Source organism: Podarcis liolepis (genome assembly GCF_965112155.1).
Source record: "Podarcis liolepis genome assembly, chromosome: 9".
NCBI lineage: Eukaryota > Metazoa > Chordata > Lepidosauria > Squamata > Lacertidae > Podarcis > Podarcis liolepis.
The window spans coordinates 61,080,874-61,098,298 of NC_139564.1; the positions used below are offsets into that span (position 1 = coordinate 61,080,874).

General features: G+C 43.7%; 2 protein-coding genes and 1 long non-coding RNA gene across 8 annotated transcripts in view; 1 reads left to right on the forward strand and 2 right to left on the reverse strand.

The window, feature by feature from the left end:
* RFC1 (replication factor C subunit 1) overlaps positions 1-5,375 on the forward strand; it is a 41,096-nt gene extending 35,721 nt beyond the window's left edge. For all 3 annotated transcript variants that reach the window (XM_083459802.1, XM_083459803.1, XM_083459804.1), the window contains 3 exons: positions 434-647; positions 2,823-2,999; positions 4,914-5,375. In XM_083459802.1, the coding sequence (XP_083315928.1) occupies positions 434-647; positions 2,823-2,999; positions 4,914-4,991 (469 nt within the window). In that variant the 3' untranslated portion in view covers positions 4,992-5,375. The remainder of the gene's footprint in view (positions 1-433; positions 648-2,822; positions 3,000-4,913) is intronic.
* The window catches only part of LOC310686438, a 425,293-nt gene that overhangs the window by 146,376 nt on the left and 261,492 nt on the right, over positions 1-17,425 (reverse strand). The window lies entirely within an intron of this gene.
* WDR19 (WD repeat domain 19) overlaps positions 5,512-17,425 on the reverse strand; it is a 37,978-nt gene continuing 26,064 nt past the window's right edge. For all 4 annotated transcript variants that reach the window (XM_083459745.1, XM_083459744.1, XM_083459747.1 and 1 more), the window contains 12 exons: positions 16,852-16,976; positions 16,561-16,673; positions 15,708-15,776; positions 15,288-15,365; positions 13,474-13,570; positions 12,771-12,895; positions 12,409-12,490; positions 11,456-11,606; positions 10,382-10,505; positions 8,548-8,624; positions 6,468-6,589; positions 5,512-5,692 (listed from right to left, as the gene is read on the reverse strand). In XM_083459745.1, coding sequence (XP_083315871.1) covers positions 6,478-6,589; positions 8,548-8,624; positions 10,382-10,505; positions 11,456-11,606; positions 12,409-12,490; positions 12,771-12,895; positions 13,474-13,570; positions 15,288-15,365; positions 15,708-15,776; positions 16,561-16,673; positions 16,852-16,976 — 1,153 coding nt within the window. In that variant the 3' untranslated portion in view covers positions 5,512-5,692; positions 6,468-6,477. The remainder of the gene's footprint in view (positions 5,693-6,467; positions 6,590-8,547; positions 8,625-10,381; positions 10,506-11,455; positions 11,607-12,408; positions 12,491-12,770; positions 12,896-13,473; positions 13,571-15,287; positions 15,366-15,707; positions 15,777-16,560; positions 16,674-16,851; positions 16,977-17,425) is intronic.

Sequence of the window (17,425 nt, forward strand, 5' to 3'; positions counted from 1 at the left end):
CTGGCATTTCCATTCTGCAAGATAGATCTTAAACATGTTACGTTTTCGGGTAGATGACTGCTGCATTCATAGCATTTTGGGTGTCCTTTGGGTAGAACAATTCTGGTTTAGAGAGTATTCTTTGGGTGGAAGGTCCTGCTGCATGACTCCTCACCTTTATCGGTAGTCCCTTGAGCCGCATTGCCTGCTTGGCACATAGGTACTTTCCAACATGCTAAGCACGCCCTCCTGCCTCTGTTTTGCCCTTCAGATGAACTTACATCTGCTTTATACCAGTCTGGAAGTATGGCTATACCTCAACCCACTGAGTGATGTTCACTAGGGTATGGCAGCAATGGGACCTGAGATTGCCTGTACGCAGAGCTTGAGCCTTCCCTGCCTTCAGAAAGGCTTTGGGGGAAACCCACATAATGCTTCTTCTCCCTTCCTATAGGACACATGCAAGCAAGAGAGCAGTAAATCTGGACTATTTGTCATACTTACGAGATGCAATTGTGAAACCTTTGACATGCCTGGGAACAGATGGAGTGCAGGAGGCTGTAGCATTTATGGATACTTACTGCTTGATGAAGGAAGATGTCGAAAGCATAATGGAAGTAACCAGTTGGGGAGGCAAACCTAGTGAATTTTCTAAAGTTGATTCCAAGGTAAGTTTCTCTTACATGGATTGTTGTCTGCCAAAAACATTTTATGGGCTTCCTTAAATAGGATTCTCATACGTCCCCCCCCCCCCCCGGTAACCTATTTCAAAACGGAACATTGGGTGTTTCCTGTGAATGTTGCGTCTGGTGCATGTAGGAGGCATCCTTGGGACGCAGGCGGCCTAAACCACCGGGCTTCTTGAGCTTGCTGATCATAAGGTTGGTGGTTCAAATCCACATGACGGGGTGAGCTCCCGTTGCTCTGTCCCAGCACCTGCCAACCTAGCAGTTTGAAAGCATACCAGTGCAAATAGAGAAATAGGTACCGCTGCAGCAGGAAGGTGAACTGCATTTCCGTGTGCTCTGGCACTTGTCATGGTGTTCTGTGGTGCCAGAAGGGGTTTAGTCATGCTGGTGACATGACCCAGAAAGCTGTCTGTGGACAAATGCCAGCTCCTTTAGCCTGAAGCGAGATAAGCGCTGCACCCCATAGTCTAATTCAACAGGACTTAACTCTCCAGGGGTCCTTTACCTTAGGAGGCATCCAGAAATGAGTGTGTTAACTTTCCTTGCACTGTCTAGGCATGAGTCATTGGGGGATTTAACCCTCTGTGCCCACTGGCGGAGGAAGAGGAGTGCAGGGAGAGTGCCCAGCCCCGGTGGGATGCCATCGCAGCTGTCCCTCCATCTGCGCTGGGCACCCCGCCCCGCCTGCTCTCTGCCCCCCCCACCCCGTGCTGGAGCATGAAGCTCTGCCACTGTCTGTGCCTCCTGCATGCCAACTGGGAACACAGGTTACTTACTTCAAATATTCCTTCTAGCAGATGTGAAGGGAGAATCAAAGGCAGAGAGTGTTATGTCCCCCAACCTAAACCATATAGGAGGTTACCCACTTGCTTCCAGGTGCCTTCCACACTAACCAGGGTATGTCTAGCTCATCCTTCTCCTAACATACAAAGGCACTCAGCTTGCTGAAGTCAGTGCCTTTGCATGGTATTAATCACTAGGCTGACTATATAAGCGGTGGGTTTTTCTTTAAGAATGTTTATATCTTGTTCTTCAAATAAGCTCAGAGCAGAATAGATAAGGTTGTAGGTGGGCCAATTAATCGACTGCTTCAGAAGTCAACTAGATTTGCCATATGGAATCCTTTGGGTTTGGCTGATACATGAGACAGGCCCTTGCAGGTAAAGAAGAGTGAGCGAGCAGAAAGGCCTAAGGAAGATAGTAACAGGCAAGGTTCAGTTTCTGGGGGTTACAGCTCACGTCAGATACTTAGGCCAGTTTGTCAGTATTTGGGAACCTCCCAAAAGTGAGAGTTTATTCTTAAGAGGAAGATTTTATTCCCTTTCAAGGATGAGGAAATACTGGCCCATGGGTCGGATGTGGCCCACAACACGTTTGCGGTCCAGCCCACAATCTCTCCCCTGCACACAACAGTTAGGCTCAATTGTGGTGGGAGGGTTAGCCCTGCCCTGCCCTAGCCATAAATGGGACCTTTTTCCAAGTCCAACTGCTGTGCAGCCATTTATGGCTGAGAAAGAAGGGAGAGAGGTTTGACAGAATGGAAATGGGTAGCTCCATTCCACTCCAACAACTTTAGCTTTGGATCTATCCACCAATTCTGCTCCCTTCCACCCCCAGGTCAGATAAACACCTCATGAATGATTTTTATCCTGAGGAAATGTTCTTGACATTGGACTGCTCTCCTTGGCTGGGACCCTTTTCCTCCTCCTCTCATTGAAAATGGGAATCTCCCTTTCTCGTCAAAATGTTCTACCCTTGTTTTGTTTTACTGGGGGATGATGTGTCCTAGCTAACATAACACAGTGGTTTTCAAACATGCTTCCTTCAGGGAACGATTTTCATTCCATCTTCTCATGCAACTGCTGTGTGTTGCAGAGGATTCGAAGGCATGGTGTTCAGGGTTGTTGGACTCCCATTACTTCATGTGAACCGAGTGAAGGCTGGCAAACACCTGCCTTCCGCATTTGCACATTACTTGAAAAGTTCAGCAGTAATGGAAAAGCTGTCTTTTCAGAAAACCTTGTCTGCTATTATTGTCCTTAAGGTACTTCTGAATTCCCCAGAATGCTGCTTCAAAACTGCTGCTCACAGCTGGTAAGTGGCCACAGGAAAACTTCAGTGCCTCACTCCAGATCTTTCCTTTACTGTTTGCAGGTTAAATCTGCCTTCACACGAGCCTATAACAAAGAGGCACACCTTACACCATATTCTCTGCAAGTGGTGCATAAGGCGAATCAACGAGCAGGATCGTCGGTGGATGAAGAACTGGAAGCTGAAGAAATCCCATCTGAGAACGAGCAAGAGACTATTGAAAATGATGCAATGATTAAGGTAACGTTTTTTGGCTGACAGGGCAGTTAAACGCCAGGGAAAATCAAACCATCTTTAAAGGTTTAATAAAACCAGGGACTGATTTGCACAAGGCTTCGGTCATCTGCTAGTGTGTGTTTTTATTAAGTCTTGTTTACACCAGTAAAGTTATTGTTATGAAGTTTGGGCCAAAAGTGTTCAGACACCTTGATTCTTAAATCCTAGTAAAAAAAACACACAACCCCACATACTTTGGCTTGCAACAGATGACTTGTTCATAGCAGGAAAATAAATTAGAGCCTGATACTGTCATATGTTTTCATAATGTTGGAAGCTGAGGGTAGCCTTTGAACGTTTGCTTTCCACGAGAGCTTTTGGAATTATTCCTCTGCAGGTGTACATGTGGTAAACGTTATGTGACAATTAATAATCCATACAGACTTTTCCAAGGAAGATTTGAAAGTGGGAAATAGCAGTTATCTTGGACCTTTGCATTTCAGACACATGGAATGCAGTTCCACTGCATACTGTGTATATTTCCATGGGAACATGTTCCATTTCCCACGGAAGCAGATGTTGTGGGGAACCAATCCTGAGTAAATGTAGTAGTGGCCTTATTTGCATATCATGGTATACCAGGGGTAATAGTTTACAGTGCATCTAAACCTATGAGGATCGTGGTTTGTCTCACTGAAAGCAAACTAGTATTATAACATCTCTGAAAAATGGCAAGTTGATGTCTTCATATGCCATCTTTCCTTACTGAAGAAATGTTGCCATGATACATTATTCTATCATGCTAACTGTGTTGCAGTTGTGGAACCTTGCAATTTAATAGAAACTGTCCTCAATACTACTGATTTTCTGGCATTAAGTATAAAATGTGACGTTATTTTTCTTCATCTGTATAATTTTCCTTATAATCATTTGGTTTTCATTCCCATCCTTTCTAAATGTTCACTGAACTTAGAAGTGTGAGCAGGGAAGTATTACAGGAAAGATGCTTTTATTTATTTGTTCTGCTCAACTTATCCCTTCATACCTACTCTTTCCTTACAGCTTCCCTTGGGACGGAGGGGTGGTTTGTTTTAAAAGAAATGTGTGCTTTTTTGGCCTGGGTGATATATTGATACATGGGTCAGATGATGGCTGCTTCATCCAGTGGCGTATCGCAGGTGAGACAGCTGCTGCTCCTGAGTCCCTCTGCCACCAGAGGGACGCAGGAGTGGCTGCTATTTCACCTGCAGGGGGCTTCTTTCAGCTGCCCTGCAGTGGAGCAGTTTAATGAAGCCCCAACCAGGAGGGGGGGGGTATTGGCCAGCTGAGAAGCGGGTGGCTTAAGGAAGCCTGCTTCTTGGTTGATCAAGCCCCCGTGCCCCTCGGTGGGTGGAAACCCTGCAACCAAAGCCTTAAATGCTTCACCTGCTTGGCTACTGCCACCAGGGAGGGTGGACTGTGTCTTTACTTCCAGGGTGATTGACCAGGGTAAAGACGCAGCACCCCCGCTTGGATGAAGGCAGCCAGGTGCTTTTGAGGGAGGGGCACCCAGTCCCACACAAGCAAGTGGCTGGTCTTACAACTCCCAAGTGACCAACCAGGAGGAAAGAGACTGCCCCCCCCACACTTATGAGGAGGCAACACAGAGAGCAGCTTAAGGAAGCCCCTGTAACCCTACCCTCCAGCTTGTATGGTATGGTAAGGCGCTTGCTCAGCTGAAGGGCTGGGCAATGTAGCTGGCTACTTCTTCCTCCCCTAAGATGGAGAGGAGGAAGCAGCCGGATACACTTCAGACATTATATATCACAGTGCTGAAAACCATATTGCCCAGCCCTAGTGCTTTTAGAGACCTTAAAAGCAATTTGCAAAGTGTGCTAGTATTCCTTGCGACCGAAACATTTTCATCTGACTTAAAAACTGATTTTTTCTTTTCTGCAGAAGACAACCAAGACTGCTAAGCAACCAAAAAGGAACGGAGATGTTAAAAAGGGGAAAGCAAAGAAGAAGTCTAAATAAATGGTTCAGTGCTGACAAATGCTCTGAACCAGCTATGCAACTGTTACTTTATGCTGGGGGTGTTGATAAAACAAGCTTAGTCATTTTATCGTCACTACACAAATACAAATATGTAATATACTGAATAAATAGGACTAAATGCAATTCTCTGTCTACTGATTGGTATGCGCAGTGGCTTAGTAACAACATCTAGAAAAAATAAACACTGGCCTGTGCATTTACAATATTTCATCTGTGCAAAACTAATAATACTTTTTAAAAATAGCTATTATGTTGTCAATTCCTGTATATATATATAGTATATAGATTGATCTCTTTTGTACATTATGAGAACACAGCAATGTTTAAAAATTGCAATAAAACTAATTTCATATTTTTAACCAACTTTTCTTTTTTACTTCTTGTATCTTACACCGACGGGGGTTTAGGCCCTGGCCTAAATAATCAAATTTGTTCTCTACTTCCACCCTGCCCCTGCCATCTTCAAGAAATCTTGCCAGCTACATAGATTTAAGACTAATTTTTAGCATTAAAAATTTATTGTGAACCAAAAAGGCCATAGTACAAAATTTCTATAAAAGAAATATTTACAGTTTCACAGATCTGATAAACTATAAAATAATTTCAAGCATAGCGTACCAACTGGGCTTAAAGTTTTGAAGCATCCTTTAGCGTTGCAGCATTTGGCTGGCCACTGTCTCCTGAAAATAAACACAGATGTTCTAACTCTGAACATTCTGTATTAGAGAACACCAGTCTGGTAGCTAAAAACACGAAATGTCACAAACTATATAGATTCAACATTCTGGGAAAATGAGAACAAGTTTTAAAATTATGTTTCTACATTATTTCAATAAACTCTCCTATAAAATTCCCCTCAGTGCTATATACGACCACAAACCACCTATTATTTTTAGCATTTAAAAGTCAATATTCCATTAAATTTTTGAGATTCCTGTATTGCAGTGTGTTGGACTAGATGCCCTTAGCAACCCAACTCTCTGATTCTGTAATCACATCACCTCTTTGATGGCTCTTGAGGGTTTCTCTGCATTCCTTCCCTGCCAAATCAACATGATGCAGACAACACTGCACTGCTACGTTCATAGCCTTTCACCCAGTAAGATCTGAAAACATCCTGCCTGGGTGTCCTGTGCCATATGAAACATAGCTGCTGCCATTTCAGAAGTAATGAAAACCTGATGGTTGAAAAGAAGTAGAGCCCTAGGATTCCTAACTTCCCAGAGCACCCATTTTAAACCTATGCCACATTTGCATTTTTTTTAATTTTGGTGACTCAGTGATTATATAGATCATCAATGAGGAAGTCAGAACAAGAACCACATCCCTTAATCACTGCCAGAGAAACCAGACACCAGTTGGACAGTTTGCTCCCTTAGACATTAACGAAATAAAAATTTAGTCCATAAGATGCTATGAAGTTCTAGAAATGAGACCCAAGGTTGAAACACTTACCTGACTATAATCATTGCTCCACTTCAGGCTTGAGGTATGGTGTACAGTCAGCAGTTTTCTTAAGGCTCATAATCTCAACTTTTTCTGAACACATGGGACATGTGCTTTCATACTGTAACAAGCTGTTTAAGAAAGATACATTTTCACAACATGCCCTGTCATTTTGATTATTTTATACTGCTCAAAATAGTTTGTGTCTGTCTTACACAGGCATAGGCAAACTCCGGCCCTCCAGATGTTTTGAGACTACAATTCCCATCCCTGACCACTGGTCCTGTTAGCTAGGGATGATGGGAATTGTAATCCCAAACATCTGGAGGGCTGGAGTTTGCCTATGCCTGGTCTTACAGGTGAATAATTTTGGCACCTTGGGGCAATTGAGGAAGGGATTTTCTTTGTCCAAGTGCTTTGTTGATGCTGAGAGCCAGTGTGGTGTAGTGGTTAAGAGCGATAGACTCGTAATCTGGGGAACCGGGTTCGTGTCTCCGCTCCTCTACATGCAGCCACTAGGTGACCTTGGGCTAGTCACTTTTCTTTGAAGTCTCTCAGCCCCACTCACCTCACAGAGTGTTTGTTGTGGGGGAGGAAGGGAAAGGAGAATGTTAGCTGCTTTGAGACTCCTTAAAGGGAGTGAAAGGCGGGATATCAAATCCAAACTCTTCTTCTTCTGAAGGTACATAAGGCTGCATACCCGGTTTCAGCACTTGGAATGTGCTGTGTTAGATTCCTAATATCAGGAACCGCAAAAATGCAGTGAACACACGGACTGCTCCTAGAGTCAGCTCAGTGTCCTAACATGAAGTCCAGAATACTCTGGGAGACCAGACCAGCCACTAAAAAAGGCTGTTTGCTTTTATCAGATGATCCCCAGAACTTGTAATACTAGTCGTACAAGTCAAGTTAAATGTTCAGAAATATCCCTAGGGTTGTGTTAGTCCATTTCAATTTTCAGAATTAAAAGTGCTTGGCCAGGAAGTGGAGATGTTCTCCCCACAAGCCCATCATAAGTGCAAATTTGCAACTTCTCAAATATGTTTATATGCATTGTTTTCCCCATTCCACTGCAGATGGCTAGAGTCTTGCCCTGTTTCCTAGAGTTATCCCAGCCAACCAAGGATCATTTAGGATGCCACAAAGTTATGTATGCAGTAAATTTTGACCACATGCTGACTTCACTGAGGGCCAATAAAGCCGGTTTAGAATAAAGGAAATGAATGCTTCTTGGACATGATCCTAGCCAGTCAATACATATTGTAATGTTAATGAAGAACTCGCAGACAGACACAACAAACACTTTCAACTCAGTCCTAACTGTAATGTGCTATGGAGTTTTGTGATGGAGCCTCTGGCACTGATTGGCTAAGTTCACAGAGATGCAGGGCAGACAAGTTCTCTCTATTTGGCTGGAATACAATGATCCTAGAGAAGGGCAGGGCAGGCAGAAGGACTTATGCAAAAAGGGGCCCAGGAAAGGAAAGTGGGGTCCTTGAGAAAGTAATGGTGCTTTATGTTGGCTTAAAGAATTGAGCAGAAAAGGAAAAAGTATGGTTGGTGCCTATATGAAGGGCAGATTTTCTTTGGCTAAGCAGGGATGGCATAGGTTATGGTGCCACCTAGCTGAAGGGAAATCTAGTGTACACAGTTGTACAAACAAGGTGTGCAAGGCCAAGAGTTTCAGAGGTGAGGAAAGCTGTAGTTCAATTTTTAATTCAAAATATACAGTGGTACCTCGGGTTAAGTACTTAATTCGTTCTGGAGGTCCATTCTTAACCTGAAACTGTTCTTAACCTGAAGTACCACTTTAGCTAATGGGGCCTCCTGCTGCTGCGCCGCCGGAGCACAATTTCTGTTCTCATCCTGAAGCAAAGTTCTTAACCTGAAGCAATATTTCTGGGTTAAGAGAGTCTGTAACCGTGAAGCGTATGTAACCCGAGGTACCACTGTACTTAACAGATGATTGGCTGCAAATTTCATGTATATATTGAATCGATCTAGTGTCTGGTTTGCTTTGAGGATCATGGTAAATGTCTCTGGCATTTAAGTAATATCCTAAAGGAAGATGAAAAAGATTCCAACTTACTTTCTGAATGCTGAATACAGGGCGGGGAAGTCACAGTGGGGGCACACAGTCCAGTCATCTTTTACCATATGTCGTCCCTAAAATGAAGAGGGCGATTAAACCTGGTGGAAAATACTCCAAATGGCTCTGCATCAACCTATAGTGGACAGGGGCCATTGGGTGCATATGCTGCAAGTGACTTGTTTCTAAACCAGTGTTTCCCAACCACTGTTCCGCGGCACACTAGTGTGCCGCGAGATGTTGCCTGGTGTGCCGCGGGAAAAATTAAAAAATTCGCAAGATTTTTTTTTTTAAAGTCAAATTTTCGATTGGGGCGCCGTCACTAGATGACCCCTGGGGTTCCCTCCCTCCCTCCCACTCTGCGCCTCCCTCCTCCTCCTCCTCCTCCGGGGAGGCCCTTCCTGGCTCTCGGCCAAGGCTTGGCGGCTGCCACTTACTCGCTCGCCCACCCGTCCCTCCATCCCTGCACCCGGCCTCTCCCCCTCCGTCCCCGGTGCGGGGGCTGCCGGGATCCGTAGTCCCCTTGCCCTTGGGCTCCGCGCCCGCGCGGGGTGCGCGAACTACGTTTCCCAGCGTGGCCTGGCGGGCCGGGCGTTTTGTTTGAAGCGCTCTTCTCCCGGCCATGGAATGAGCGCAGCGGCGGCGGCCGGGCGGGCAGGGGCTCTTCCGCGCAGACCCCGCGCAGCCTGCCTGCGCCCCCGCGGAGATCGGGCGGCAGGATGGAGCCCGGGGATCCCCGCGGCGGCGGAGCGGCGGAGGCTGCCCCCCAGGTAGGGCTGCGTCGGGGGGGGGGTTATTTTTGCAATGCTGCATCCGTGCTGGAGGGGACGCATCGGACCGCGGGGAGACCCCTTGGCGGGCGTGCAAGGCAATGCATGCGTGCAGGCGTTGCATGGAGTGCAGTGCAATGCAATGGCAACGCGGCGCCCTGCATGCATGCATGCAACTTCCACCGGCGCTCCGGACTTGGCAGGTGAGGGGGGTCCCCAGTGGGCGGCAGAGAGAGCCGGGAGGGCGAAGGGGAGCCGGGGGGAGCAGCGCTGCTCCCCGAGCCGAGCCCGGGGGGAAACTCGGCGTCGTTGTGCCGGGTGTTGGAAGCGGAGGCTGGCGGGGGCCCCTCACCTGCAAAACCTGGTCGCCTCTCATATATTTCGTGCATTGCATTCATCGCCCGCTTTCTCCTCCAAGGAGCTCCCGGGGGCGCGCGTGGTTCTCCCCGTGTTATCCTCGCAACAACAGCCCTGCGAGGTGGGTCAGGCGAGTGGCCCAAGGGAGCACCCAGGGATTGTCCTGGCCAGGTGGGGTGATTTGAACCCTGCTCTCTGCCCGGTCTTCGTCCTCATTTAGCCCCCACATGTGCATGACTGTGCATGACTGAGGTTTTCCCCCCTCGTCTTGGCTATGGTGTGAGTCTGTGCTGTTAATTAATGGGGTTCTGCCTTCGGAGAAGATGAGCCAGCCCTCAAGGAGGTGATTATGTAATTTGCTAGCAATTCATGTCCCTCCCGGCGTGACGCTGCGCGCTGACGTCATGGGGCTGTAATGGTGGTGTGCCTCGAGATTTTTTTCATGAAACAAGTGTGCCTTTGCCCAAAAAAGGTTGGGAAACACTGTTCTAAACCAATGACATGTAGCCGGGGGGGGGGCACCAAAGGGTGCAAAATCTAAACGTAACATTCAAAAAGCAAGAAAATTCTGAGATTTTGCAGAGTGGAAACAAATAGTGTGAACCAGTTTCAAATAATAGGATTTTTCAGTTTCAGCATTAGAAATTTAAGGTAAGAACAGTTACACCTTCTTGAAGGGTAGTCTATTATATTCAAATGATACTTACTGTGGCAATACAGTATGGGAGGTTGTTTTTACAGCCAGGACAGAGCAGCTCACATTCAGGCAGCAGGAATTCACAGTAGGGACATGGGGTGGTGGGCTCTTCCGCTTCGGCTGTGTCAGGTCGTCTGTTAGTAGAAAGAAAGAAATTCCATTAAGACATTTTAACAAAGACAGGTTTTTTAAATCTACGAGGATAGCAGAAGTGCTTTCCTAGCTTACAGAGGCTTAGCTCTGCTAATGATAAATGTGAATAACTATAATGAAAGATGCTTAATGCAATAAGCAGCATGCTGATGTATGTAGCTCAAAAGTTCCAAACTTGTTCCTCTGCTCCCTTGCCAGGCTAGAGGAAACAAACCAGAGGCTAGCTTTATGTTGCATGTGTACCAGAGTCTGCAGGAAGCCAAGATTAAACTTGGACTACAACTCCAATAATCCAGCAACATCTGGAGAGCCACAGTGCCTTTATCCTTCCAACCAGATGACAATTCAGCAGATTGGCTTTGCAATACAGTTATTACTATAAATGACTCTATTAGCTGCCTCTGGAACACTAGTACTTATGAAATATATTTTTGACATCGGTTTCTGCAAAACTCAGGAAATACTTATTAAAACTTCTGCATAGGTGGCATTATACACAGGTGAGGCTACCCCAAATATCTAAAGAGGTCAATGCTACTTGTTGGAGGGGGTAGGCAATCAAAGGTACTTATTTTCATATATGGTGGTTTGGCAACAACAGCAAACCTTTCTAGAGTGTTGTCTTCAAATAAGTCAGGTTGATACGTAACAAAACAATTGAAATGTCTCCTGGATCCTGCTTTTGCATGTAATATTATTACATGTGTTGTTTGTAGGGTTGGGGCACAGACAAAAATTTGTGGTTGTGGATAACTCTGCTTAACAGCCAATACCAATGCATATTTACTTAAAAGTAAGTTCTACTGCATTTCATAGGACTTATTCCCAAGTAAGTGTGCCTCAAATTGCAGTTTTCAAGTACGGCCACAATGCTTTCAAGCTAACTTTTATCAATGCATTTCCAAACTTCAGTTACACAGAGACAACTCACCTAACCATGGCTTCAATCTTCTTTTTGTATTTCAGATCAATTTTATTACGGTACTCTGGTCTCATCAACATTGCGGCAAAACTAAATGCTGACTTCTTCAGTCCTGCTCTGTGACATTCAATGACTGTTGAAGTCAGGATGGGCACAATGTCTACAAGAAGAACAATGGCAATAATTTTATTTCCAATGGCGATAGAAAGCCTTGGGCTATGGTCCTTCATTTTTGGCTTCCGGTTATAACTTTCCGGATTTCCAGAGAGCTGCTAATTGATTTGACTTTCCTGAATTTTAGAGAAAACACATGGGAAGGGATAGGAATAGCAACGACACCCAACAGCTGGCATCAATTAGCTGCGTATATTTCTAGTAAATTCATGCAATTATTCTAAGAACGAAAGAAATGTTTCGTTGGGTAAAACTGAAGTTCCACTTGCTCCAGGACCATCTCTACCAATGCTTGAAGTTCAGTTACATGCCCTTGGGCAATTCACTAACTGGGAGTAATTCCTAAAGCAGCAATGGTTAACCCCTGGCCTGGCGGTCTGGTATAGGCCCCCAAGCAAGTTTTCTGCTCCCCACTCAAGACCACATCAATTGTGATGGTGGCAGCAAAAAGAAAAGTTGAAGTAGACATATTGATGGAGTTGGCAGAGGTTTAGCCTTTCTGCCCATCCAGTGCCCTGACAGGGAAGCCAATCGTCCCCTCTCTGGTCATTTGGTCATCTGGTCAATTATATGACACACAAAGAGGAAGTAATAACCCCCATTAACAGCTGGTCTACATAATGGAGCTGTTCTCAACCTTGGGTCCCCAGATGTCATGGGAACTCCCATCATCTCTATAGCTACCAGGACCAGTGACCAGGGCTGATGGGAGTTGTAGTCCAACCATCAGTCTGGGGATGCAAGGTTGAGAACGGCAGGTGCCACTTCCCAGTATAGTTAACACTTACGGGATGGAAATTTGCTGATGTTGTTGGCCACACGAATGAGCATACGTGCTCCCTTCAAATGGTCGCCACATTTAACGTGAATCTGAGAGAGAAATGTGAGTTATTCACAAAGCTAAACAGTTGCAATCTTGAAGGTCTTTCCAACCATGTGGTGCGCTCTCTCTCTCTCTCTCTCTCTCACACACACACACACACAGTGTGTGAGGCCCTTTGAGAACTTTGGAGCTAAACAATGAAGCATTTTTCTTAGACACATTTTCCCAAAGTGATCAGGAATCCACTTAAACTATCAGGAAAAGGCAGGGGTGGGCAATATGCATTTCATTTTTCACAAGTTTCCATAAATATTTTCAAGGCTTTACCTTTACTAAAATATAGCTGTGCAGAATCATAAGGTTTGTAGCCATTTCAGACGGTATTTTGATTTTCTGGGTTTTCAGCTCCGAATACATACTGAAGAGAACATCATGGGCATTTCGGTAGTTCCCTTTTTTTATAAATAAATGACAAAAAATACTAATTAGGTTTCAGAAGGATACTGTGCCCCCTTATATTCCAGCTTCTCTTCATTTCAGCTGATTTAAGTAAATTTAGCAAGACTGTATTAGTAACTGCCAGCATATAAGGCATCTTACACGGACACTACTTGTCTAGTGAAATCATGCTCACCAAAACAATTTGCATCTCTAGCCACCAATGTCTAGAGCAGGGACAGGAAACCTGTGGCTCTTCAGATGCTGCTGGACTACAGCTCCCATCATCCCTGACCATTGGTCATGCTGGCTGGGGCTGATGGGAGCTGCAGTCCAAAAGCACCTGGACGCCTACAGGCAGGTTACGCAGTAAGAAATGTTGTAGCCCAGGGAGAAAATGAGAGACAAGGTACAAATCTCAACCCCATGCCAGTTCTCGCTTCTGCAGAGAAAAGGCAATGCACTGAAGATGCTTCACACTCTTGTCTCCTTCCCCTTCATTCGCCCTCCTGCTCTTGTCGTTTGTCATATTTGCTGCTCCAAACAAAACAGAAGTGCACAAACGTCGCAGATGGAAGCGTAAGTGTCTTACCAGCACACTGTTCTTCTCTGGCAATTATTATGGCCGTCCGGGCAGCTTCTCGGTATTGCTTTAGTGCCATGTACAGCCGAAACAGATACTTGGCTTCCTTTATTAGAGCAAGGAAACAGATGAGTAAGAGAAGACAGTGTCTATTTATCCACACATGCATCTTAGCCATACTTCAGCCAGAAGTGCTGAGGAGCTGCTGAGCTTTAAGCACAGCCTCGTTTGCCCAGGTTTTCTGTGTGCATATGGAAAGCCTTGGTTCCACAAATTTTTTACACTACTGAGTTAGTTTGTTGAACAGCTTCCCATACATGTATAAAATCTGAACATTTCCACAGGGTTAAAGTGCTATTTTGCAATACACAATAAAATCAGTCAGCTGAAATTATCTCAGCTGAAAAAACATTTTAGTGATAGCTTTTTTAAAAATACAGCTTTCCCTCCCATTTTTAGTAATAGTTTTTAAAAAATAAATAAGCATTTGTCTTTAAAGTTTCCAAACATAAAATAAGAATTTTCAGTTTCTTTTAATCAAATCAGTTTATGCCAAACAGCTATGTTTAAATTGGACAAGCTAAGCCATAAATGGTATTAGAACACTGTAGCATACTGTTATTACAGTATACATTAGTTAATATTCCTCTGTTAGCTAGCTAATACTGATTGAAATAGTTTAGATACTGTGAATGTGTTCTGGGTTGAAAACTAGCTAAGCCAGCATAACCCCAGCATTATAAATTATCCTAAAACATTGTGGGATAGGGGTTCAGAAATGCTACAAGTCATTTTCCACAAATGATGCAAACAATGAGCATAGAGTCTTGTCCTTTTACAGCACAATCCTATGCATTGAGTTCAATGGGTCTTACACTTGAGTAAGTGCATATACTAAAGGAAGCAGCCTCATAAATTATTTTAAAAACAAAAAGTTAAATAGCAGCTATGATTGGTTAAAGTAAAAAAAAAATTACTCACAGAAAGAGACTATGGCAGATGCAGTATAGCAGTTAGAAGAACAAAGGTTTTAAATGAGAAAATAGAACTATTCCAAATAAAACTTGTTAAATAAAGCAATGAGCATGATTACACAAGGTAAAACTATGTCTACTATTAAAAATGGATTTGGTTCCAAAGCATTTCCCATCCCAATTTTATGTAAGAGGAAGAAATGTGCAGAGATGACAAACACACAGCAAAATAAAACCAGACCCAACATCAGTCTTAGCACAGAAAATATTTTTAAGGAAACTAGCTTTTGGTATACTGCCAGGAACATCCACAGCTCAGTTCTTATACAATTTGTCAGGCTTCCTCTGCCTCCTTGTCTTAGGCTTTTATTCCAATTTCTCTGCCAATGAACCACAGATTATAGGCAAAATTCAGGAGTCATACTCAGGTCTAATGCAGTATGGACACAGTCAGTCTCTCAGAAACAGACAAAAAAAGCAACAGTCCGTACAGGTAAATTGCTACCCTGAAACTAGGGCCACTCTACACCCATTACATTAAGGCAAATCTAGGTTTGCCAGTTGTCAAAGACGTTTAACAATTTCTCTTCCCAAGGGGCTCTGGGAATTGTAGTTCTGTATGGAGAATAGTGGCCCACTAACAACTCTCAGCATTCTGTAATAACTACACTGCCAAGGACTCTTTTGGGGAAGCCATAACTCTTTAAAGTGGTATGGTACTGCTATAAATGTATAGTGCAGATAGGGTCTGAGTTTGAAAATCTAGACCAGAGGCCATTTAATTTTAAAAAACCAAACTAATAGAGGAACAATTATATTAAACATAGGTCTATATTTGGAATTTAGTACCTTTGGTATTCCATCACTCTCTCCCATAAGGTGATTTATAAGCTGATTGGTCAAAGCTTCATCTTTCGCCTGTCCTACCTATTGAAAATAAATTGTGAATGGAGTAACACAACACACTGTAGGGAAGGTTCTTTTATGTGAAATGAACAACACTTATACAGTCAAGCCACAAATAATCTGGTATCCCAGGCCTACAAATCTGTTATTTACAAGTAATTATACCACATTGAAGGGTCTAAAGTAGAGGATATTACATAATAAGTAAAGGGTTCCAATTTTGGAAGAAGAGTAAAATACAGGCTGTAAAATAAATATAAAACAAATAGTCTGGCATTGGTTCTCTGCTTAATCAATTATAGCAATGATACTGAGTTTCGGGTAAAAGGAAGAATCCTCTCCTTCCTAAATGATGTTTCTTACCGTTTCTATTGCCATTTCTATAGCCATAGTATCATCCGCATTTGGATTTTTCAGAAAGTGCTTTAATGCCTGAAAAAAACCACATACAGCATTTAATGCCTTATATCTGAGTATTTCTCTTCAAATCACCTGCATTTCTAAGGAGAATGTGTCTTATGTTACTGAGTGCTTCAAAAGCTAGAAATTAATGTTAACCAATTGGCTGACTAGGTTGGTAGTTTTAAAAATGACCAGGAGATCTAGATATGCCCCCAAAACACAGCATCAGCCTAATTCCCCAATGTCTCTACTTCATGAAAGATGTTCAGGTTCTTAACTGGATAATACACACAATACAGCGGCATTTTGTGCTCTCCTAAACAGTTGTCTAGGAAGCTTTGGTGCTAAATGTATTGCCTAAATCTCGCCTCCTCTTTTAATGAGGGCCACATTTCCTCATGGACAACCTTCCCAAGTCCACGTACCAATGGCGAGTGTGGCAAAAGCAGGTGTGGTCAGGCACACCTCTCTCTCCATCCTGGCAAGCAAGAGTCACCTTTCAGCCAGAATAACACGAGAAATGTGCAGAACAGGGCTAAGGAGAAGTGTGGAACTGGGAGCAGTGCTGCTATTGAATGAAATTACAGGGAGAAGATAGTGGGGGAGTCCTATGTCTTCCTCTCTTCCTCTCCCCGCCCTGACCACTTCCTTTAAATATCTGTAAGCTGCTATTAGGCATGGACAAAAAATTTTACATTTCAGTTCTGATCTAAATTAGACCCAATGCAGTTATTTTCAAAGAAAATGACATTGGAAGAGCACAGATCTCTCATAGGTTGGCCCTTAGTCTGACTCAGCAAGTTTCTATACTAACCCGTGCATATTGACCACACAGAAGAAAGAATCTGCCCGCCTGAAAATGTTTCTTCTCTCCTTCAAAATATAAGGCAATGCTTTGGTAATCTTCATTAGTGGTGTCCTCAGAACCTGCAATAGATCGGGGGGGGGGAGAGAAACTCAATAGGACTTTCTTACAATAATAATTTCATTATTTGCACCCCACCCAACTGACTGGGTTGCTCCTGCTTCTGATTAGACATGTAGAGGATTGCACTGGCAGTGTTTTTCCAGTGGTAAACAGTATCCAAGAGGATGCAATACTCACTAATTATATCAGCATAGATCTCCATCTTATTGTGCTGCTGGGCCAGCGAGAAAGCTTCGTTGTTACACTTGGACATCACCAAAAACTGGATGGCAGACCCGTAGTCACCCAATTGCAGAAAGAATCTAAACCAAATTAACAAATCTGTTATACTATTTTAAAGTATAATGAACAGAATCCATGAAATCCATGTAATGATTTGCAGGAGCATCCACAGTATTTTTAACACTGAAGCAGCATTTCTCATTACACCCATAACCAGTTGTAAGCTGCCTTAAGCTTACTCTTCAGGGCAGATTTTCAACAATCGTATCTCTGAGCCTACTATATCATTATTATTTATTAATAACACATTTAAAAAACACTACATGCTGTACAATGCTTTAACAAAATAAGACAGGCCTTGTTCATAGGCTTCCATACTATTTTAAAAGCCAAGGGCATGATCTTGCTCCCACCAATGCTATGATGAGGGCAGGTGCAGAGATTCTGTATGCCTGCAAGCTCATTAGGAGTCAGGAAAGCAGAGTCGCATGAGTTGGTTCCTATTCAGCCCCCCAAAATAGTCGTCTTC